Source organism: Rhea pennata, chromosome 1 (assembly GCF_028389875.1).
Source record: "Rhea pennata isolate bPtePen1 chromosome 1, bPtePen1.pri, whole genome shotgun sequence".
NCBI lineage: Eukaryota > Metazoa > Chordata > Aves > Rheiformes > Rheidae > Rhea > Rhea pennata.
The window spans coordinates 208,954,081-208,973,038 of NC_084663.1; the positions used below are offsets into that span (position 1 = coordinate 208,954,081).

The 18,958-nt window shown below is 36.7% G+C and overlaps 1 protein-coding gene across 5 annotated transcripts in view; it reads right to left on the reverse strand.

The window, feature by feature from the left end:
* Positions 1-18,958, reverse strand: part of LOC134135676 (disks large homolog 2) — a 740,305-nt gene that overhangs the window by 193,053 nt on the left and 528,294 nt on the right. For all 5 annotated transcript variants that reach the window (XM_062567370.1, XM_062567369.1, XM_062567373.1 and 2 more), the window contains one exon: positions 17,211-17,313. In XM_062567370.1, coding sequence (XP_062423354.1) covers positions 17,211-17,313 — 103 coding nt within the window. The remainder of the gene's footprint in view (positions 1-17,210; positions 17,314-18,958) is intronic.

Here is an 18,958-nt window from a genome sequence, read left to right on the forward strand (position 1 = left end):
GTCTCCCCTCTGCACTTCCCCACCTGGTGCATCAAACCTCACTTGCTTGCACAGCAAGGCCTCTATACTTACATTAATTAAGTATATTTATTAGTATATAATTAATTACTATTAATTAATTAATAGTAATTATAGTCTGGGTGCTAGGTAAGCCTCTGGATGTATCTAGAGGACTCTCCTACCTACATTTGGCCCATGATGCAGGGTCCCTGGTATCTACCTGCCAAATGTTCAAATACGTCCCTCAAACTTTCTTTCAAGGGTCCATTAACACTTACAAGGAGCAATTTGGAAATATCCATACATTATTTTCATTGTTCTTCAAAACCTTATCCTTTTGCTCTGATACTTCCAGGAAAACCTGCCATAGTTAGGCTCCCACCTTGTCATTTTGACCAATCTTACTTCCCTGTTTCCTTTGGATTTTCCTTTGTCTTTTTCCATTTAGGGCTTTTCATCAGCTCTCAGGAACACCCAGACTCTTTTTATTCTGTGTTTTCACAATGACTTACTGATGTCTGTAAGTGGGCCTTCTAAGGACTTTAGCAACAGGAATACCACATGCTAAGTTCATTAAAATACTGACCCTTAAATGAAAACTACACAAGCCCCAGCAACCTTTATCACAGACATGAAGAAGTAAATCTCCACAGTCAGTAAGAATGCAAAGAATACTCTAGAAATTTATCTCACTATTTAATATCTAAATTTCTTACACAAAAGGCATTTGAGGAATTCTTGAATATCATTATATAATAATTCCCAGACAAAAACTGCATTAAGATAGAGTTACAATTGAACATACATATCAATAATTTAAGGCAAAAATACATCACAAGGATATATATTTAGCCCCAAGCAAGATTTACAAACCTAGAAAGTTTACAGATCTGGTTATACTGGCAAGAAAATCAAGTGTATTTAAGAGTTGGAAATATGAAAACAGCTGCCTGAGAACAATGGCAGTTGATGGCCGTTAGGAAAAAGGAGGCAGAATGCCTTTGGCATCAGATCTATTGAAAACATTGCATCCATTTTCTGAAGAAGAAAATTCTTCATGGAAATCTCTGAAGGAAAATATTACATGACAACCTCTGTTGAAGAAGGCACTCAAAAAAATCTGACTTCAAGTACTGAATAATTTAAGAGACCTGTTAATTAAGCTGTTTTATAAGTATGTTTATTTGTAAATTCTCAAAAAATTAGTTTAACGAATAAGTTATGTCGATCTGAGTAATACTTTCCACTCTTCATACACAAATGAAGTGATATTCTGGATTTTGGCATTGAAACTCAACTTACTGTAGAACCACTTGTGGTTCTTCCAGGCATTGGTCACTATTGCCTGGCAAACACATAGAAAACATTTATGTGTAAGTTAAGTGACTTAGAACCCCCAAGTCACATCAAATAAAAAGACTTAGGGGCCCTATGCATTACTGAAGTCACAGAGGGATTTTTGAAAATTGCACACAATTACCTCAAAGCATGAAAATAAGTAAAACTCCTAAAATAATGAATTATTCTCATTTAATTATACTTAATGCATGATTCCTGTCCCCAAAACACATTACTAACCATGGTGCTCACAACCATTAGTTAAGTCTAAACACAAAATCATCTCACTCATGGCAGTGCATACTAAAGCTTGTATAACAGCCTGGTCCCCAGAAGATCTCAAAGCACTTTACAAATGATAATGGACTGATATGACAATTATTGGACATGCACAGCTTCCACTGAAGTCACAAAATGTATCTCAGCATTAAGCCATATCAAAGAGCCTGTTTTTGCACCTTACTCACTAAAACTCCCACTGGCTTCAAGACCCAGTGAACTCGGAAGGGATGCTTTGGTGAATGGGAAGTGCTGAACAGGGCTCTCGTTGAATTTCACAGCGTTCTTATTATCATGCTCCGTTGTGCCTTGCTACGTCACACCCCATTTTACAAACAACACCATATAAAGAACCAAAGTGGTCTGCAATACCATAACAATAGAAGAACCTAGAGGAAAAAAAGGCAAAGAAAAATAAAAGAAAAAAGAAAAAAAAAAGAAAAAGTTGATAAGCAACGCAAATGTATGTGGTAGAGTTAAGAAGAACCCACGATGCCTGGTTGTCAATCTTATGCTTTAACCACGAGGTCAAGTAGCCCTCTTCTGCTGTCATTGCCACAACAGACCATGAACTGAGAGTGAAAATCTGTGGGGAAACAAGGAAAATATGAGAAAGCACCTCTTTGGGCTTGGAAGAAAAAACCTCTCACAGCACACTTCTTTCTGCTAAGAATCATATTGCAAGACTGGAGACCACAAAGCCAGTTCAAGGCTCCTTTGAAGTGCTGGCAAAAGCAATCTATTCCACCCCAGGAAGGAGAGGCTGGGTCACTTCAGTAACAAGAAGGAGAGAGAGAGCGAGAGAGAAGGGGTAGAGCTGGGGTGGAGAGGAAAGGGGAGAACCTCGGAGAGCCAGGCTGACCCTTCCCACTGAGGAGAGGTGGGAAGCCACCTCACATGGCTTTCCAAGGCTCCAGTACAGGCAAAACAGGCAGAGGGATCATTGCTATTTTGCCACCCTTTCAGTCTGCAGCCCTAGCCTACTGCCTACTCCTTCTGTGCTTTAACCCAGCTTGGTTTACATGGCCCAGTGTAAAATTTGTCATTTGTGTAAGCACTTAGCCAGGACTAACTTTGCAAATGGTTATGTTAGAGTTTTGCCCTGGAAATAAGTATTAAAAATTGAACATTTCATTCTTTCCTATACACTGTTAGGAATCCATAACATTAAAGAATCTAAATCATATTTTCTTTCTGAATAAATTTCCCTACTTTTTTTTTTTTTTTTTTTTTTTTTTTTTTTTTAATGCTAGCCACTATTTTATTGGTGCTAGTCATCAGTTATTTGGAAGCTTTACAACTTCCTTTGAGCTCATACTTGGTTTTCCAGTCATTATATTTTTAATTTCAGCGACAGAATTTTAATACTTTTCCTACTGCAGCCATAAATCACTTTTTATGCTGGAAAGCAGGTTGCTCAGTAATTGCCATTTTATTTACTATACTGATGCAAGCAATTTAAATATGATTGACTTTTCAAGCTTAGAAACAATATAGAGAGTGAAGAGAGAATGTAGAATCAGTGTAAAAAGCAATCAGCAGTCATTGTTTTTACTCTCAGTAGAATTAATAAAAAAAGGAAGAAAAAAACCTAGGTCAAGTTTATGAACCTGTTGTGGCTCAGTGTCTGCCATTAGGGTCCCAGTATCAACTATTCATCTCACCTCATTGTTCTCCAGATCTAGAAATGCTAAAAGAGATAACACCCATAAATGTGGTAAGAGTTGCTGAGAAACATTTAATGCGATTTTTTACTCTTGGCTAAGCCAAAAATATTTTGAGATTTCAAAGACAAAAACTCTCCTGAGAGGAAAGCTAGGGATTCATGGTAGGTACAGTAGGCAACCTCCATAAGTGACAATGCAGTATTCTTTATTTTCTTAACCAAAATTAAAACTCTTGCAAGATTCAGAGCAGTTACATTAGCAGTAAATAATAGATTTTTCTAGTAGGTTTTTTATTACTCTAATGCCATAAGATCCATCTTAACACACGGCACAGGATCACATCTGGACCTTCATCCAGACAGAACAGAAACAGCAACTATTCTGTTACTGCTTTTGGGCCCAGATTTTGACAGCCTAAAGTCTTATCTGCTTCCCTGTGCGTAGCACTTCCTATTGACTGTCTTTGAATCTTCAAAAAGATAGCATTAGGCATAACCATCTGGATATGGGCTTTTAGCATAACATCCTGGTGAGGCGAGTGCCACATGACACCCAGTGCAGGAAGGCACGCTCAGCAGTTTTCACTCTGAGTAAGATTTCAGTAACATGAACAAAGCCGCTACCTTCACGTCTCCTTGTTTAGATGGAGGGTAACATAGACACGTTTAATAAATATATCAATTTTTTGTGCTCATTTATAAATGATAGGTTTGACTGTAATGTAAAAAAGTAACACCTGTAATATTGTCTACCTTTTTAACAGTCTTAGATTTTTCACATTCCTCTTTTGACAGCTAAGGGTTTATTTTGAAACACTATAGAAAGATGTGAACCAGAAGTATACCAGGAAATGAAATATAACTTTTAGAAAGTAAACTGGGCTGGTTTCATAATGGCAGCAATCTGCAACCCCTTTTCGAAAGGAAGAGTTGACCATAGCTGCTTTGTCTCTTTTACTCCTCATAAAACATTCATTTATTGGCCCCAATTCAAAACATGCTTATTCGGAAAAATACTGCTGTTATGCTCCTACTCCTTTATTCTACTCTGTAGGCCAGAAAGTAATGCATCTTATGAGCTCCTGCCTATGGCACATCCTGGGATAAGTGACCACCAGTCCTGGAGAAGAAAATATGGGGATGATGTACCCAAACTTTATCTCTCATAAGTTACCACACCGGCCCTTTTAAATTGATTAAATGGAGTTTCCCAAACTCCTATGATTTTTGAAGTGAAATGTTTCATTTGGCAGATGAAAACTTCTGAGAAAACTAGATGAGTATGTGTAAAAGTTCATTTAGTAAAAATCCATAAATCTCCATTAACAAAGGATTTAAACAGAAAGCAGATGACTTCAATTCTAATTGAGGTCTGAACAAAGCTTGGAAGGGAAGACTGGGCTCCAGCCAATCCTGTCTCTATCCACCCACTGGACTGTGGTTTCAGTAGCCCAGAGCAGATGATGGTAATGCAGTCTCTTTGCTTCATTCCTAATATTTTAACCTAATTCCAGACAGTCACTTGTAACACTTAGTTCATGCAATTTTGTCTCTTTTAGCTGAAATAAAAAATTTATAGGGAATGCACAAACAAGACAGAATAAGGGAGCTGGAATGCTCAAGATACTCCATTTTTCCTCTGTAGTGGTTATTTCCATCATACTATGGACACATCCCCTCTACTTGGGTTACTCTATTACAAGTTTCTTAATTCCAATCAGGTTGTCTTCTAATATTAAAACTGCATTTAGCTTCTGTACAATAATTAGCACTTATATTGCCCTCTCTACTTTCAAAACAGAAGTACTGGCTAATCCATAATACACTTTTCTGATCTTTTAAGGTGACTGTGTTGGTTAAAACAATAATCAGAGGAGAGTTATGCAAAGTCAAGTGGAGAATCAGTATGCACTGACTCCAGAGTTCTTTTTCCCAGCCACATTATGTGTTCATTAGACTTTGCTTTTAGTAACCAAAAACTGCATAATTTTACATTTTGACTGAATCCAATCCAAGAATGATAAAAATATGAAGTCTCTTCTGCAAGTAAATTCTGAGGTAGGCCTACAAACAGCAGGAAAGGACTACTAGCAACTCAACATGCAGATGATACTTACTAAGGTAAGACACTGAGTTGTCTTCATTTATAACAGGGCAGAGTGCCTAAGCTGTATGCAAATTTTGGAGCAGTCTAGCTGAGAAGCAGGATATATTATTCAAAGTCAACCTGATGCAACTACATTACTCTTGGGAGACAAACTAACATACTCGTATGCTACACTGCAAGCTGTGTCGGCAGATCTCACTCAGAGGAGATCTCCTCACTTAGGTTATTTATATCAGGGGCTGCATCAATGTTTTTTAGATGGTGGTTATCTCAACTCAAAATTTTGCAAAAATGCACACATACACACATATAATACAATGAAGGTTTAAAAGATTATTGAACCAAAAAAATATTGCACATAGAAAAGCCTTATGACCAACACTGAAGCACCCAACTCTACAACAAATTCTCATCACTTACTTCATAAATGCAACCACAGAAGTGTTAGGATATCATGCCTTTGTAACTTCTCCTCTGTACCCCCTTTTTAATCCAATCCCAGTAACCATATGATTGTCTCTCAAACTTTGGAGATAACCAGCAAAATTCCCACTGAGAGCTGCTTTGCAGGAAAGCTTGCATACACATTTGTGATACCCAGATCAGTGCAAAAGCACAAAAGGAAATCAGTTAACCGAGGATAGGTCTCAGTCATCCTCTCTGCATGCCACCACAGATGCCATCCATGCTTGACACAAGAAGGAAATTTGATGCTGACAAGACACATAATAACTCTGTAACATGCTTAGAGTGCTATAAACGTGTAATGAAAACTTGTTACGTGTCACAATTAACACAGAACAACAAAGAAAGGTTTTAACAAGGCTTATTAAGGTCTGCTGGGGATGAATGACACTACCCTCAAGGCAAGAGCTGCCCTGATCTACATAGTGTTGTTTACCACTGGAGAAAAATATCCTGAGGTTCTGGTAAACAAGATTTGCAAAAGTAACTGATAACTTTGACAACATCAGCTTGGGGAGTCCAGTTTAGATGAATACAAGGATCCATATTTATTGATAAAAATACCCTGCTCTGAAAAAAAAAATGGATTTTTGTCTAAAGGGCATACGCATTAAACTTAAGCTGAAGTGAGCTGCCTGACTAGGATTTCTATTACACATTTCATTTTTAGCATCAAACAGCTCTGATGTGACAGTTAAACAAAACATTCACAAATGTTCAAAGTTTGTGAAGTTTGAATATTCTATGTAATTCTGAGCTCTTCCGTGTAAGTCATTTAAAAGCAAATATGCAGTATGCTAGAAGCATGAAAAATAGTTATTTGGGTTAGTTTCACTTCATCAGTCACTAGAAAGTACTTCAAGATGTCCAATACCAACCTCTCCAGAACTGGTGACTAATGCCAGGTTTCTAAGTCCATGTTTAGGCTGTGGAATACAATGAATATGAATTTTAAAAGAAGCAATCATTCACATAATTCAGTAGTTCAGAAAATCAGGATATTTCCATTTAGGAGTTTATCTTTGAGGACCCATCTTAGCAAATACTAACTATATTTAATCTCTGAAACAATTTTCAACTCTGAAACCAGGAGGCAAAAGAAAAGCAGTTATATTCAACAGATATTAGAGCTTCTAATATAAAATGGAACCTAAACTTAAAATATATAGAAATTTTTACTTTATGGATAAATGATGTTACGTATTTTAAGGGCTTTTTCACACTGAACTATGGTTAATGTTTAATTTTAATTTATGCCCTTTACCTCAGCTTTCTAGATTTCTAACTTAGCCATTAGTATGTTAGCCATTACTATTCTGATAGTAGATACTATCTTCATTGCATTATCATGCAAAAGGTTTTCTCATTAAATGTTTAAGGAGAGCGAGTTTTCTTGAAGCTGACATTACAGATGACATTTTTTCAATGACTCCTCAGCATCGAGTATCAAGATTAACAAAGTATAAATCTGATCCGTATTTGTTGTCAACTGCCAGACTACCAGGAATAAAAAAGAAAAAAAGTGAAATAGATGAAGATCATAGAAAAAGAAGAATTTGCTGTAGATGTAGTGAAGGTTGTAAACATTTCCAGAGACAATGAACTGCCTCGCTGAAAAATAGTTCTGAAGTGCAGCATTGCCTTGCGATCAGATACTGTGCAGCTTCTTATTTATCCTCCATATATGAGCACAATCTGAAAATGAGTGGCATATGACAACTGGGAATAAATCTATTGCAGGCATCCCATACGGCTCTTAAAATCTGGTCCTCTGGATTCAAATTCCAGTCGCAGATGACTGTGTGAGCACGTGTGTGAATAAAAGCCTACGACAGTGTTGCAACTTGCACAAACATCTCTTATATCTTCACTCTAAGTATAAAACAGATTTAGAACGGCAAACAAAACACAGTAACCATTTACTAAAGTAAATGCAGTCCTTTAAAAGGCAGCGTATGTGAGAGCTTTGCCCAGGGACACTGAGAGATCATCCCTTTTCCTCTTTTTCCCTTGCTATTTAAATAATGCATTTTTTTTGTTACTTTTCAAACTTTACCATTATTCTCACCCATAGACAATAAATGCAAATTAACTAATTTACTTAAAAGTCAAGTCACAAGAATGTGGGAGATTATCTTTAAATCTCCAGGCCTTGCAACTGTTGTTAATTTTCTACCTTCATCACAATTTTAAGTTGTCTGTACTTTTTCCCAGTTTTTCTCCCTCTATCAATTAAATTACTCATTTACCTCAAGAATTAATCGTGAAGGAAAGTGTGGTCTAGTGACTAAAACAAAAGCACACGGCTCAAAGAATTTATTTTTGGCTCCATTAGCAAATCACCCGAGGGAATTCCATCTGTCTACGTGATGTTTTGCTAACAGCTACTTCCCAGGGACACTAGAGAAGACTGATTCACCTAGTTTTAGCTAGTGTGGTTAGTTTGTCTATCCAGACTAAGGCAGTCATCTAAGTTCCCTCTATAGCAAGTGAGGAGAGAGATATCTCAGCGCAGAAGCCCAGCAGAGAGCTTATCCCTCCCCACTGACTACAGGCAGAACCCTTTAATTAGTATTTAAATGAAACTCCTGTTTCATTAAATGAAAACTCCTGAGCAGGTCAAGCACTATAAACTTCTCCAATAACAATTCTGAAAGACTAGCTAACACTTGCATTGGCTTCACTGTGAATTTTGTCCTGAGAATGGCCAGAGCACTGGTCCTAGAAAATAAAAAACACATTTTATGTCACTCTGACATTTAGTTACCTCGTCATTTGTCAGTTTATGCCAGACTTGCTGTCTTCCCTTAATATGAAAGATCTCCAGAAGTAGACTTTAATCACTAGATGTTTTGGGAAATCTTAATCTTTTAATAACACAGATCTTGATTCCCTTCTACACTTGCTGTTTAGTACTTTCTAATATTTTGTGATGTGTAGAAGACACCTGAAAGGGTCTCTCTATTTCTAGCTAAACACTGGAGCAAATGCATCCTGAACCTACAGGATAGATCTGAGAGCCTCGTTTCTCTTTTTTATTCTTAACAGATTCAAGAGTAGTTCTCCAGGAGAGCCTGAGAGAATATGTCTTTAACTTCAAACCAAAATATTTTGCTTGCTCAGCATTTTTACACTGACCGCAGTAGAGAAAGCTTAAATTCTAAGTGTTTATACTATCTTAGCTTAAATATGTGAACAACATTCAAGAATATTGACTGTATTGTGAAATCTCATCTAGGCTATGAACTGATTTGTATTTTCAGTCATGGCACTGCATGAAATAATTCACCTGAAGGCAGAGAAAACCAGTTGTTACTAGCAAACTTCTGAACTCTATGAAGATGAAACGTATTAAATTGTTTGGAAAAATAAAAATATATTATTTTTGAAGACTCTTCAGTATCTTCAACAACCCAATCCCCTAGGACCAATTTCCAGTTAGCATAGCAGCCTCATTTAGCAGAGGCAAGTAGCCTCTAAAGGTAAAGCTGTATAAGATCACGAAGACGAGGAAAACCAATAGAGAGGAAATAGAACAAACAAAAGTAAGGAAGAAAGAAAGAAGGAAAGAGACTCTCAAGTAACTAAAAACCAACACAAGAAAGAAATAGGTTAAATCTTTGCAAAGTAAGAAGATTAACAAGAAAGACGATAACACATTTAAAGCAAATGGCTTGAAAAAAAAGAGCTGCTAAAGTCACACGATGTATGACACAGTGTCACTGTAAAAGAACTGACGCAACAGAAGTGTTGTTAAAATTCATTGCTTAAAAACTAAAAGAAAATAAACTCCAAACATATCTTATAAGCTGTATAAGTAGAGCTTACTTTTATTTTTCAAGTTATATGAAAAATTAACTGAAAAAAGAGAGTGAGAGAATGAAGAAAGACTAAAATTAGATTTGTAAATAATTTCAACATTTTCCCCTCTGTAAAGAGAGTTATTCCTAGGCTCCCCTCTGCCAACTCGGACGCTTTCTCCACAAGTTCATGTACCTTCCAATACGGTGAGAACCAAACATGCTGTTAATCATTTTCTATTCTATTGCCAAAGCAATAAAATTAGACACTATTTCTGCAGTATCACTTGAGCTATAAAATGATTATTCCTATTACTGCTGAAGAGCTATTAAAAGGCCAGTTCACAAAACCATTCATAACTTACACATTGCTAAAAGTTCTTGTTTTCTGAAAAAGCTGTCATGTAATCTTGAAAACATAGGCCAAGCAATTTCAGTTTAGTGAACTCCAAAATAGGAAGAACAGGGAGAAGAAATTGTATCCCATGCTTAACAGTAAAATTAGCAGCTGCAAAAATAACAGCTGTTGAAGAAATAAAATCAACTCTTTAGTCATATTCCCAGTGAGACTAACTTATTACTTCATGATTAGGATTACCTTAACGAAAACAGGAAAAAGAGGAAATTACTAAACCTTAATAAAGAAATTGCCCAAAAAGCAATTTACTTTCTCCAGTATGAGTTTTAACAGGTATCCTATTTTCTCTGTATTTATAGATAAGAGTCAGCATTTAAAAACTCTACCTGAACCAAGAAAAACTGAGCAGGATCTGAAATAATAGCAGCTCAGTGAGACAAGTACAAACAAACCCTCAACAAAACATAACTTTATGTTACCACATTTAAAATGAAAACAGGAAAAGACATTTTTTAAAGGAAATCATATTTGTCTGTACAACTTCCTATAGCTAACACTGAGTTAACTTTATTGAAAAAAATATACTACTTAAGGAAAATTAAAGCTGGTTGATAGACACGAGCTAAATAAAATTGTAGAAAAAGTACTTAAAAGGAAACATTTATGAAAATGAGAATCAAGGAACACTTGAGGAAACAGCAAATGCACTCAGACTGGGACGGCTGCTTTACACACATACCCCAGATCATAACTTTAACATGACAAAAGCTTTAAGAAATGCTAACGCCGTTAAAGTTTTAATGAATCTTGGTACTACTATCTTGGTAACTGCTGTATTTGTCCTGCGGGTACCAAAGTGGTATTCTCTGGATCAAAAGAAAGTAAAACAGCAAAGGGCTACCACCACACCTAACCAACCTGCATTGACTGCTGACCCATCCTGGAACACTCAAGGATTAGTTTAAGTGCCAGAGTTTTATTTGGAGTGTGCAATCGGACGCGTTACATAAGGCTGAGTACTGCAGGCACACAATAGCATTAAACAGTTTAATTTATACAGAAACCTTTGTAACAAATAAGGAGGTAATTTGTTGCTTAGTGACCTTCTGTACTTCTGTTGAGGTAAAATTTACTACGGTTCTTAGAAGAAGGACCAATAGTTAGGATAGCGCTGTCTGCAACGTGGCTCACTTCACTTCAGCGGGCACTGCACGGGCAAGCGAGAGAGAGGGCACAGGCCCTTCTCAGATCTAGCGAACACACCAGCAAATTCACGTTCGAACAGTAAACGAGTATCTGTTCTAACTAGCTGTCCAAAAGAAGGTTCAAAAGCAAAAACGTGACTTTTGTTCTGCAGAGAAAGCAAGCTACTGTTCCTTCACTTGGTTAAAAGAATAAAATGGTAAATAAGGAAACCAGCACAGTTGGGGATGCTATTGTAACACGAGGCAGGGAGGGGAAAAAAGGAAAAAAAAAAAAAAAAAAGGTAGCCTTTGCTATTGCTCCCTGAATGAGACAGCAGTCCTTGTCTGCTGCACAGGAGAACTTTAGTGCATTATCAACCACTATGAATAAATTAGGATCTGAAATAACAACTCCAGAGAGCAATCTTCTCTGATGCTGTTAAGGAAAAACAAAAGCTCTAAGATAAGAAAAATAAAAACAACAACTTCGTACAAATGTATCTTTATCTACGTGTGTATATGCATGTATGTGCATATACACAGAATTGTACATCTGCTAACAAACGCACCGGCTGAAATTGCTGGGTGTGTGCTGGACAGTATGCAGTGGAAATACTGCTATGTGCTTTCCCAGTCCTCCTCCTCCTTAAGCTGGTGGCCACTCAGACAGGATCCTCAGCCAACGGGCCTTTGGTCAAATCCCATATGGGCGTTCTTAAATTACATTATAATCCTAAATATATGTGCATGAAATGTAATCTTAGTATCTCGCATTCTTCAGCAACTATATACAGTGGCTTCTAGATAATGAAAGCCAACTGCTGTAAATTGATGCAACTTTATCCAAGTTATCTAAGCAACATTGATTTTCAACAGCTGAGAAAAAAGGCCCTTAACATGAGAACATTTCAAAGTACAGACAATACCTACACAGGGATGAAAATGAAATTATTTATTCTTCCCAAATATTTTGTATCTACTTTATTTACGCAGCAGCTAGAAAGGTTAAGCATTTGAATCAGAAATATATGTTATTGTTATACCAAAACAGGAAACGTGTTTACCTTTGAGAGGAAGGGACAGGGAATGAAATGGAAGAAGGAGCTAAAAGATACCCACAAATTTGTTCAAGACGACACCTTTGACAGTGATCCCTGGATTTGTACTCTGATATTTTAAAAGCAGAAGATTTCATGCATCAGTAGTCAAATGAGGTTATAAGAAAAGGACTATGCTGTTGTAAAGCTGTTGCAGCTCATCAAAGCTGGGTCTGTTACAATATGTTCTCTGAGCCTCCCAGATTCAGGAACAAAAGAACTAAAAAGTGAATTTATTACCATCACTGCCATGAGATGCTTTATAATTGTAGGTACAGTTCTCCAGTAACTTCCATACCTGATGTTTGCAAAGAAAGATGCTGCTTATCACAATATCTCTCTGAGACCCTCTTTCTACCAGGCTCAGAGCTCCTTGCTGTTCACAGTGTCACTAAGCAAGCAGCTAATAGCTACCTCAAAAAGGCAGAAAGCCAAAATTCTCTTGCTGTAACAACTTTTTGACCTCTGCATTGACAGCTGGTCTAATCAAACTGTAATTGAGGAAGGTTTTCCCCATATGTGAGCTGTTAGGATAGGGAGTTAATTGGCTCACGTGAAACTTCAGACTGGTTCAAGGGTTTTCCAGGGACTGCTGTAGAGCAATAGCTGCAGAGACACTGCAATGCAGCACAGAGCAGCTTACAGGCCACTGACACGGAATAATTTGCAGAAATCTTAGGACTAAATTCAATGTCTTTCACAGTGCTGCACGAGGAAGGACTAGAAGCACTTAAGAATAAAATGCAAAGCAAAGCTTTTTAGTAGTTCCATTATGGAGTTCAGTTTTCTGTCTCCCTCACTCCCCCTCTGCCTCCTGCTCCTAACACACGACTTTTAGGATGAATTGTTTCTATTTCAGGTGAAGCTCTTCTTCCTTTAAAAATGTGTTTCAGTTTCACTAACCAAATATTTTTTTCTTAATTCCTTCCATACTGGGCTGTAGTTTATCATTGCTGCCACTAAAATCAAAATAGGTATTGCCTAAAAGCCTAGAAGGGTAAAATATATTTCCCTATGCAGTCTATATTCCCATTTTAATTTCCAATTAATTGTTTAGTGAGGACACATTGCTCCACCTTTCTAAGATTATTCTGCAGGGACAAGCTTTTATTTTGCAGAAGAGAAGTGACAACTCACTAGCTCCAAGTTTGTACAATGTTTTAAAAGGAGATCTGAAAGAGCTCCTAAGCATGGAGGAGAGCAAAAATGCTTCTCAGAATATTAAAAATTTGAGAGCAAAGCTAATTGTAAGTGATTAGTTCCTCTTCTAGTTTTGTTCTAAGTGGTTTTGGTCCTTAAATTTTCTTTAATTCAATTTAAACTGTGCACCGGAGATGTAAGCAGCATGTGAATGCACCAAAGTCGTCTTTTTGAAGCCCACAGACTAGCTAGTGCACTTAAAACTGGATACATGCATAACCCTGCATGATCATTACAGATCGAGATGCTCAGCACTACTTGACCTGTTTACACAATACATAAGATACAGCGCACAGGTTGTTTTCAGGTTTTAAAATAAAAGTAAGGAGTGTCTCAAAAAATCCTGCTATAGCTCTTGTTCTTAGAGATACGCTCTCACTGTCAAGCTCTGATTTTTTAATGTCTGTGATTCTCTTCTTTCTTCCTCCTAATTTCCACATGTTTTGTTCAAAGAATTTGTATTTCCGTTTGGACTTTCATACCTCTTTTATCTCTTATTTTGTTTCTCAGAGAGATGAGAGAAAATAAAGGTGAGGTACCTGAGGAAAACAGGGATTAAAGAGCAGAAGAGCTAGGGAAAGGGAATTGTTCTCCATTCTTCATTGTACCCCCTGTACTTCCATTCAGCTCTCCTTCTCATGCAACTCACTCTTTGTATCCTCCGTTCTCCCTCTGTTCACCGTATCTTTGCTCTTTCATGGATTTTCCTCCTATTTTCAACGCCGCTTTTGGCCAGGCAAAGGGGTTCAGATAAACACCATCAGCAACCAGCATTCAGAGCTTTGTGGTACTGTTATACTTTGCCTCTGTGTACGTTTATTCTAGACAAGACGAGAAACCAAAGCACCACAATATCTGGAGGAGAAGCTACTCAAGATTTGCCACCAGGTCTATATATAAAAATGTGAGGGGAGTTCATATGAGGCTCAGATAAACTTTTGACTGTTTAAGGAAAGGGAGATTTAAACTTTGAAAGTTGTTTTTATAGTATTTGCCTCATCTTGATCCCACAGTGAAGTACCTTATTCAGTTTGGAGACATCATATTATTGAAAAGGTAAGTAAGCATGTTGTAGTTTTTTCTTTAGTACGTAAACACTAAATTATTGGTACATAAATTTTTTGCACTGAAATTTTTAATTGCTAATCATCAGTTGGCTTTTAAAATTGACTTGCACTTATTATCACTTAATATCAGAAATATAAATAGCTAAAGTTCTTATTGATGTTTTAGTTTGCAGCAAGACGTAAAGGCTTAAAAAGCTGGAAAAGACAAAAAAAAAGGTATCATTTACTGCATTTGCAGTAGCTATTCCTGGATCTCCTTAAAATTCTGAGGCTGTAGTAACAACTTAGAGCTTTTAGTGTGAAAATGGAAAAAATCAAACTACAAGTCTACTTTGCTTAGGCACTTTACTGGTTTTAGAAACATTTTAAAAGTAATTCCAATATAGGTTTCATGGTAAGATAGGATGAATAAAGAATCAAGTAAAAATTACATAGAAAGGAGAAAAAGAGTTGTGCAGGATCTTTACAATAAATTAAATATTTATGCCGACACAGCTAGAACATGTTTATCTTTCTGCATGATCCATAAATTCTTAAATAATTCTCTGCCAAGGTTATTTAAATAGATCTTTTAAACCTGTTTCAAGTTGCTTTGCTATTGTGTTTTTTTTTAAGAGTGAAATACTTCATTTTACATCTGTATCTACACAGCTCACATTAACCAGCATCTCAGAATAAAATGAAATTCTTCAGCAGTAAGACACAACAGGGTGGGTGATTACTGAGTGCCTCAAGTGGTATGAGAAAGTATGGAACTCAAGCTCCCCTCACTACCTGAACAAATTCAGTCATTTCCTATAAAAACATTAAGTTTAGGGCACTGTTCTTCATTCAACCTCACTTTCTTCTGTGCCCTGAATGATTTGAGTGAAACAGAAAACTGGCTATGTTTGAGTGACACTGAGCCATGCAGTCTGGGCTAGTCTGCCCTAAACAGAAGAATGGAGTGGAATAAACAGGCAATATAATATTTGATTGGATTAATAAGTATTTGAATTGTATTTGTATTGAAGTATTTGAATTACAGATTTGCCAAAACTGACTTTGATGAGTATGGAGCTGGTATGGTAAAATACAGGGGAAAAGTACATCAACTGTAAATTCAAATATAAAAGGAAAATTTGTCAAGCAAATTTGTTCTGTGCATTAACAACAGCACATTCTGAAATGCCCTTGATTGCTGTAAGTACTCAGACACCATGGTGATAATTACAGTATAAAATACCAGACAGCAAGCGAGACTACCACTAAACTAAACTAATGGGAACATGTTTTTATTGAAAATCCACTGTGGCTGCCTATCTGTAATGAAATTGCTTTTCAATAATTTTTCTTTGAAATAACTCTGATTATTGCTTATGCATTTTTAGATGAAGATGTTCCACTTATTTAACAAAATATAAACACTTCTACAATTTCCTTTGCTCTCATCTGTGCATTTCCTAGTGTGGTCTAATTTATTTTGCTTGCTGACTCAAGTGCAGATAAGCACATAAATGGGTGCATGATACCAGATCTGAAGCACAACTGTAAGTTTGGCTAAACTTTTTTTCTCTTTGTGTGCTACCATCAGGATTCAGAGAACCAAAAGAAGGTATCATGTGGTGTAAACCATGGCAGTGCTAATTCATCTTACCAGTGTCTCTGAAAAAAAATGACCAGCAGAACCTACTATTAAAACTGCACTGTTTCTGACCTACGTGTGCTCTAGACAGGTACAAGTAGGCAGAACCAACAACTTGCACTGAGAGGTCATAGTAGTACTTCTAAATTTAGTTATTTCAATGCTTACTGAAAACTGATAAAATGATGCCAGTGAATCTTCACAGATATTTGTAGGGACAGAATTCACCTGGAGAAAAGTTCACAGTAACAACTGCAGTGAAGGAAAATGATCCTATCAGAAAGTTCACATTGAGAAATGTAGCGTGCGGACAATGAGATGGAGCTCTGTCATTTAACTCTGGACTGGTAAGCTCAATCAGTGTCTACTTCTCTCTGCTGAAACAGAGCCCAACTGATTTGTTGAAACCCTAGACAGCTAAATATTAGACATCAAAAGCTGGGTGAGATAAATTCCACCCTAAATGTCTGATATTTTGCTAAATTTCCTGTCGATATTTTTATTTAGCATGTTTCTCTTGTAAATACTTGCTATGCAGGGCTAATTCTCCTGGAGCTACAAGGACACAGTCATCCAATAGTAACAATGACGGGCTGCATGAATTCACCAGGAAGAGATTATCTTTGTTTAATTATGATCATGGCTCTCTGGGACATGTTCAGATCTTCCTGGCATTACTGTTCATTGTTAACTTCTTTTTTGCACTATTTATCTCCAGGAAAAGAGAAAAGAACATAGGATAAGCAATCATGAAAATAAAATGATAAACTATGTACTGATTACTGTCTTCTTATATGGACATTTGAAGATAATTTTTACAGTTGCATAAAACACTTCTAAAAGCAAAATATACAATAAAAATATAGCCACTTCTTTGGAATAGAACTGTGACTTGAATTTTCATTCTGAATTACTTCTAATGATAGCAGAGAAAAGCACTAGTTACAGCAGCCTCATCCTTTTAAATGGGTGGCTTAAAGCACTTATCTTTTACCATATGTCCTTAAGTTTATTATTTTACTTACCCTCCGGCTGGTATTGTGCTATGATTGTTACCGTCTGCCCCGCTCCTTTTAGTGCAGCTGCAGCTTGCTCATGGGTAGCACCTCGAAGATCAATACCATTCACCTACAGGAGAAATGCCAGCAACAACAGATCTGAGTAGCTTAACATTAGGCAGAAAGACAGAGGGTTTCTGTTTAATATCTGATTGACACAGAAGTCAGTTTGCTCAAATGCCAAAGTAAAGCCACAAACTCGGAAGGTGGCCGTGAGAATTTGTATGAGAACACCATAGCTTGTATATGCATATCTGTGCGTATTCTTCTGCAGCCACTGTTTGGGGGTTTTCGGCTCAACTGAGTTTATATTTGTGGTAGTCTCTTCATCTGTCGATTTCATTTTAAACATAAGGTTTAAAACTTAAATTCTCTGCTGTGCTCAAAGGTCACAGAAGAACATTGAAGATAAGGAAACTGGCTTTTTCAGCCAGACTCTGCAAGGCCAGTCTTTAGCTCCAGGAGAACCTGGAGATACATAGAACATCTCTAGCAAAAACTACTGGTCAAAGAACTTCCATCTTCTTTTCATGCCATCCCTTCTCCTATTGTCTATGTAGATTCTCCTATATTGCTATGGAGTTGCTACCAGGTGCAGCTTAGCCACCTCTAGCAGTTGGACGTAGGTTCCTCTGACTCCTGAACGACGGTTTTGTGCTGAGTAAGTAGTGGAAGCTGGACATAGAAGAATGAAGCAAGAATCCACTCATACGAGTAGCGGGCAGTTTCAAAGCTCCCTTGCTTTGCAGATCTAGTGTGGAAAGTTTTGCCAGCAGCATCCCAAGGAAGAGACGCCATGGGTGTTAGTATATATGACAGTAAGACACAGAGGAAGGCACCCGAAAAGGAAAGCTGAACAGAAATTCTTCAAGAAAACATCTTTGATGATAAAATCTTAATCAAACTAAGTCAAAACTTTCTAGAGGCCCATGAGCTAGTTTTGACAAAGATAAACAGCCCTCTCCTAACGAGCTCCCCTTACTCTGTCCCTGCTTCCACAGCAATCGTCCATAAACATGCCCACATCCCACTCTGAGGAAGACTTGGGATCAAATCCCTTCTCTGTCTAATTTATAGAATTATTAACTGCTGCAGTAATATGAATCTTTTTCTCCAAGGGGAGTGTTATTGAAGTATGTGTGATTTTTTTTTCTTTTCCCTATTTATTTCTAAAGATTTCTATTTCCTATTGCTCAAGAAAATAAAAGAAAAAATATAGAAAAAAAGAACAAAAAAAAGAGAGTGAGATACCACAGATTTCGCAGGCAAACAGGCATGAGCATGGGTCCCAAATTCTCAATATTAGCAACTACTTCTGTGTTTATTTTTATCACATACTAACATAAAATGGCTAAGCATATATTGAAAATATGGATTTTATTTTATTTAACTTTTAATAACTTTTTAATGCTGCACAAAAATAAAATGGATTCTACAGAACTTTACAAATAATGATGATGAAATCTAGTACAAATAGATTTATTTTGATTATTTTGGATAACGTTTAGAAGCTGACACATTTTAACTTGCCGTCGTTCATCAAATCTTAGAGAACATGATGCTTTGGAAACACACATTTATTATTGTATGACAAAATCTAGTCCTTAATAATGTGTGAATCCAATATTTAAATTATTATGCTCAAACATGTTTTTTGATAGTAATAACATACAACACAGGAAATCTCATAGTTTCTGATCTAAAAGATCACGCTA